The following is a 6000-nucleotide window of genomic DNA, read 5'->3' on the forward strand; positions in this document are numbered from 1 at the left end:
CTGAGCAGGAGGTCAGAGAGAGCAAAGAAGAGGCCTGGTCGGAACAGACATAAAATGCACACAAGCGAGGGGTCCAGAGATGGTTGAGAGTGTTTGCTGCTCTTCCAGAGGACCCAAGTTCAATTCCCAGTGCCCACTTCCGATAGGCTCTCTTCACCTGTACCTCCAGTCCAGGAGTTCAGATGCCACACACGCACACACGTGCACACACACACATGTATGCATGCGCCATAAATAAAAGTCAATATTTAAAAAGAAGAACAATGTATATGTGCAGGATAGAGTGCAGCTGCGGTCGAGCGCAGCTGTAACCTGAGGAAGTCCTAGCTGCTGGCTTCCTTGCTCGGTCAGCGACGTGAACAGCACTCGTCTGTCTGTGACTCTGTGTTTATACTCACAAAGTCTATAAAGCGAAGAGACTTCAGGGTTGCTCCAGGCAGGCATCCCATTGCCGAGAGACAAGGGTAGTGGCCTTCTTCCAGCACATACTGATTGCCAGAGAAATTCTCTCCATCATAAGCTACCCAGCTATAAAAGAAACAAACACGTGGTATGAAATATAGACGGTCTTATTTACGAAACGTGGTTTTTATGCCAGGCCTGATGGCACATGAGTTGAATCCCAGCACTTGGGAGGCAGAGACAGACAGATCTCTGTAAATTCAGGGCCTGCCTGGTCTACACAGTGAGTTCCAGGACAGTCAGACTTACATAATAAGTTCCTGTCTTGAAAAAATAAAAAGGAATCTGATTTTTAGAGGTACCCACTAAAAAATAATCATAAACGGGGGCTGGTGAGATGGCTCAGCGGGTAAGAGCACTGATTGGTCTTCTAAAGGTCATGAGTTCAAATCCCAGCAACCACATGGTGGCTCATAACCACCCATAATGAGATCTGACGACACCCTCTTCTGGTGCGTCTTAAGACAGCTACAGTGTACTTATATAAATAAATAATAAATTAATCTTTAAAAAAAAATCATAAACCTTCTCGCTAACTGATTTCTCTTAAAAAAAAAATCTGTATATACTTGCTGAATTTCACCTCATGGCAATTCAGTGTGCCTCAGCTGGTTAACCTACTCAGTGGGAATGACTATGGCTTCTTTTCCACCTCCCAGCCTTCTACTGTGTTCCCAGCCACTGTACCTACACATACAAGGGTCCCCAGCCAGTGTCCCTACACATACAAGGGTCCCCAGCCAGTGTACCTACACATACAAGGGCCCCCAGCCAGTGTACCTACACATACAAGGGTCCCCAGCCAGTGTACCTACACATACAAGGGTCCCCAGCCAGTGTACCTACACATAAAGGGTCCCCAGCCAGTGTACCTACACATACAAGGGTCCCCAGCCAGTGTACCTACACATAAAGGGTCCCCAGCCAGTGTACCTATACATACAAGGGTCCCTCCCTCTGCAAGCCACAGAGCTACCCAGCGATCTGCTTTTCAGTGAACTGCACCCTTACCTTTTTTTTTTTTAAAGTTTCCTGTCTGCCTTGAAGTCACTCAGTAGCCTAGTCGGGTCCCTGAACCTGTCATCCTCCTGCCTCAGTCTCCCAAACAGCTGGTATTAAAGGCCTGAGCCAGCAGGAAAAGCTACATGTTTACTGAAAATGTCCTCCCGTTCCTAACCCCGGGCCCTGGGCCCTGGGCCCGCAAAGGTGCTGACGCTTTGATAGTGTAACCTAACAGGTGCTCACTGAGGACTGACTGAGCATCAGGTAGGGTCCTTTTGCTCAAGGCATTTCAGAAGCAACACCGTCCCTGTCCTCTCAAAGTTACTCTGGCAAGCTGAGACAGGTGATAAGCAATTAAAAATATGTACGTCTGGCAAAGTAGGAAGTGAAGGACAGGAGAGGACTGGGGTGGGGTAGGTGGGCGAGCCAAGAATCTGAGACGGTTCCCCTCACTTGGTCTGTATTTGACACAAAGCCAGTGCACCGAACCACACTGACTATATTATTAAGGGCGCGATCGCTACTGCTATTAGGATGAATTCCCCCGACCTCTTTATGGGCTTCCTTGGTCTCTCCCATTCTTATAAAGCTCTCACAAGACAACTGCTTTCAGCACAGCACTTTGGTTCGCCGCCCCACCTCTGTTTCTTAGGAATCCATCAAACTCTGTATTTGCCCACGAGGAGTCAGATCCTCCCCTCCCCTACTCCACACTCACCTCACTTCTGCTACCACAAGCCTCTCAGGCAGGGTGTTGCCCTCCCCTGCTTGCTACTCCTGTCTGCCTCTAAGGAAAAAAAAAACCTGCCTTGGGAGGTAGCTAAGAGATTCCCCAGATCCAGCCCCTTTCACGGATGCTGCGGCGGGTACCGAGTATAGAACCGGCCTGAATCTTCCTGCACACTGAGATCACCGTCAGCTTCTGTAGCCCATACTGGCATGCACATCCTCTGACCTCTGGCCCCAGATGCTACAAGCAAGCTTCCCAACTGATGTGGTGGTTTTACAGTGCCAACCACCCACAGGAGCCAGGGTAGACTTGCCAATGTATGAGTTCTCCACCCCAATGATCTATCTGCCTCTGCCTGTCGCTGTCAGCTTACCTGCCTCCCAAAACTCTGCAAGACTTGGTCCGAAATGAATCATCAATTTGATCTATTGTCTCTTCAAAACTTTGACTTTGACCTTGGAACTGTGGTTCTGAAAACAAGTGAATCTTTAAAAAAAGAGAGAGAGAGAGAGAGAAACACAAAATTAACTGACTTGAACATGTTTAGGTTATTGTTTTTGTGTGTAAGGGTATTTTGCCTGCCTTGTGTCTGTGCACTGCATGTGTGTCTGGTGACTACATAAGTCAGAAGAGGGTGTCAAGTTCTCTGGGATTGTAGTTAAACAGTTGCGACCCGCCATATGTGTTCTGGGAATTGAATCCCTGGGAGAACAGCCAGTGCTTTAACCTCTGTACCACTTTGCTCTGTTCTTTAAATGATGACCCAGACCTGACCTGCTAACTCTTGTTATAGTGTGGCATGAATTTTATAAATTTTCTTTAATTTTCTACTAGGTAACTAACGATCAACAGGTTGCCTGTGCCATCTGTGAGTATTTAATTTAGAGGCATCAAAGACCGGTGGAACAGCAGAGACAACTTTCTAAAGAACACACTGCTGTTATAAGCTGTGGGGCATGTTAAAGCTTTATTGTGGCCAAAAGTTAATTGTGCACAGGCTTTAACGTTAACAACAGACAAGATCTGGGAGCATGTCGTCTAGTCTCCCTCCCTCTCTAAGGGTGATACTTGCTGACTTTCTAGAATCACTTTATGCCAATAAAAGAGGCTGCAGTGGTGTTTGTGCTTCTGGGTGTAATTATAGATGTCGGAACATCTGCATTAAAAAGCCTAAATAACAAGAGTGGCAGTGAAACTGACCCAGGAGCCAGCAATGCCAAGGCTTGGGTGACACCATACAGTGCACACACAGCAAACACGAGTGCGTTTATAGTGTTCTGAGATAGCCGTGTGCTACTACCTCGAATATGGTCTTTTGTAGATTCATGAAACTGATTCTGTGTAATGAAATTAAATCCAGCATTTTGTTACAAAAGTATTGTCTAACGATTTAGACTGGGGTCAGTGCCACTGTCTAAGAATCACTGTTAATGTCTTCAGAATTAAGAATGGGTAAAATTCACAAAACATCTCGCAATCTGACATTTATATTCACTTTTTCAATGGAAAATGAATAGCCCCTAACATAGAACATTGTTTTTAAGTTACCTGATTTCGTCTCCTTGGGCCAGTGAAAGAATCCTACGCATTTTATAAAAGAAGAGAAAAAAATTACTAAAGAAGTTATGTTAAAATTTCTTTTCTTTTACATTAACAATTACTGTTAAAATTGTACCAGAATGTTTTCTGTACTAATCATTACATAACCCAGAAGCCGTGAAAGGAAGCAGGGACTGAGTTCACGTTCCTAGAAGAATGAACTCCTTACCAGGCATATGGGTTGGACGGAAGAGATCTTACAGTTTTTGCCTCCCCAATCCTCAAAACTGGTGTAGAAGCCTTTATCCAGGACATACTGCTCTCCCGTGAAGTCGGGGTTTTCATAGGCTACCCACCTACAGAAACACAACCCTGGTTAATGATGGTCTTATTTTTTTTTACATTTTACATATAAAACTACCTCACATATCTGGAAAAGTGTTTTGCTGATCAGACCCCCTTTTTTTCTGTTCTCTATTAATTTTTAGGGGCAAGTTGACTTTGTCTATGTGTCAAATCCAAACAGTGTTCAAAAGAATGTCTCTGTGTAAACGTCTTGGTGTTTCTAAATCCTAAATTCCCATGCCTCTAAAAGCCCCAATGAGGATAATTTTGTGTTGTGATTTTTTCCCCTAGTTTCATGCCAAGGAAACACACTGGATCTTAAAAGGGAGTCTGACTCTTTCCTTTTTCCTTTTTTAAGAACTCTTTTTCAACATAGATTTCTGCAGACAGATCTTAACAGGAAGCTATGCCTCATATATAAGCAATCACAATGAATATTAAAAACCGGAAACAAAGAAAAGCACTTATTTTTCAAACAGTATGTCCAACCCAACACATCTATAGAAAAACAGAGCTGAGCAGGGTACCAGGGGTACCAGGGGTATGAAGGACATATCACTTGCAAAGCTCTCGGGGGTACCAAGGACACATCACTTGCAATGTTCCTGAGGGTGCCAAGGACACATCACTTGCAGTGTTCCTGTGTCATCTTTGCAGTGACCCCAGGAAGGTGAAATCACTCACTGATGCTACTTCCTGTTCAAAGAGGATATCTTTGAAAGGGAAAAAGTTTTCTAATTCTATTCCATCCAACAGATTCTGAGTGTAGTCTCTGCTAACTCATTGCTCTAATGACCACATCACCCTCAGAACTTCCCAGACCTATTACATTTCCTAAGCAGGACCTGGTATGCCCAGCTCACAGACAGAAGGTCAGTCCACAGCAAACTCTGACGTCCCACCCGCCACGTGCCAGAAACCAGACGGACGTGAAGAGTACAAAAACGGAAGAAGACAAATGCTCCGACCTTGAGCTTGGCAGACAGAAGAGCATCACCAGTAACTATCTGTCTGCTGTGATACATTTTGACAGGAATTAACCTGTCTGAAGTGATGCCGTCCTTCCGTTAAGGCCATAACATGAGAAAGCCTGCGGCCGACAGGACTTTGTGCCCTGCCTGCCACGTTCTTGTCGTGTCTGATCACAACTGAAAGGGATTCCCACAAGAAGAACAACTCTGAAGAAACAGAACACTTCAGAGACAGAGCGGTCAGGAGACGCTGAAGAGCTAACAGCCGAAAGCTCACTTCTGGCCATCTGAATGCAGACACTGAGGCCAGGGCTGTCTCAGAAAAGAAGTGCTTCCCCTTTCCTCAGCCTCAAACCTGCACTAGCAGTTTTCCAAAAGTCTGCATCCTGTGAGGTGGGGGGAGTTTGGAGGCCTGGATCTCTCTGTGTTCCTGACATTAACTTTCAGGAATGCTGATGAGGGGTGAGGATGGGGTGCGGGGTGGAGAGGGGGGGTGTCTCTGATGGCCAAGGGCCCTGTGCTAAGTCAGAGAGGACGCAGGACACAGTTGACCTTCAGTGCCATCTTTGCACACACATCTCAGGTAAGCCCGTGGTTGCGGAACAGCGACAACCACAACAGAGAGCCAGGCTCCAGCCATGGGTGCCTCTTCCTAAGGTAAACCGCAAACACCAGAACTTGCAAACAGAAACGATAATTAAAGAACCCAGGTCATATCACAGAGAGCTTAGCCGGAGCTATTGGCCTGTGGCAGCTCTGAGCACCAATGGCTTCAGGCCTTTAGGGTTGACTTTCAGGAGAGGAATTGCCTGTGAAGAGAGAAGCTCTCGAGATTCACCTGTGGCCAGGACTGCCCCACAGAGCCCTACCCTTAGGGCAGGTGGTGGTGGCGCATGACTTTAATCCCAGCACTTGGGAGGCAGAGGCAGGCGGATTTCTGAGTTCGAGGCC

General features: G+C 46.1%; 1 protein-coding gene across 2 annotated transcripts in view; it reads right to left on the reverse strand.

The window, feature by feature from the left end:
• Positions 1–6000, reverse strand: part of Crybg1 (crystallin beta-gamma domain containing 1) — a 236318-nt gene that overhangs the window by 13809 nt on the left and 216509 nt on the right. For both annotated transcript variants that reach the window (XM_031348565.1, XM_031348566.1), the window contains 4 exons: positions 3963–4089; positions 3743–3775; positions 2568–2680; positions 399–528 (listed from right to left, as the gene is read on the reverse strand). In XM_031348565.1, the coding sequence (XP_031204425.1) occupies positions 399–528; positions 2568–2680; positions 3743–3775; positions 3963–4089 (403 nt within the window). The remainder of the gene's footprint in view (positions 1–398; positions 529–2567; positions 2681–3742; positions 3776–3962; positions 4090–6000) is intronic.

This window comes from Mastomys coucha, unplaced genomic scaffold (assembly GCF_008632895.1).
Source record: "Mastomys coucha isolate ucsf_1 unplaced genomic scaffold, UCSF_Mcou_1 pScaffold3, whole genome shotgun sequence".
In the NCBI taxonomy this organism is placed as follows: Eukaryota; Metazoa; Chordata; class Mammalia; order Rodentia; family Muridae; genus Mastomys; species Mastomys coucha.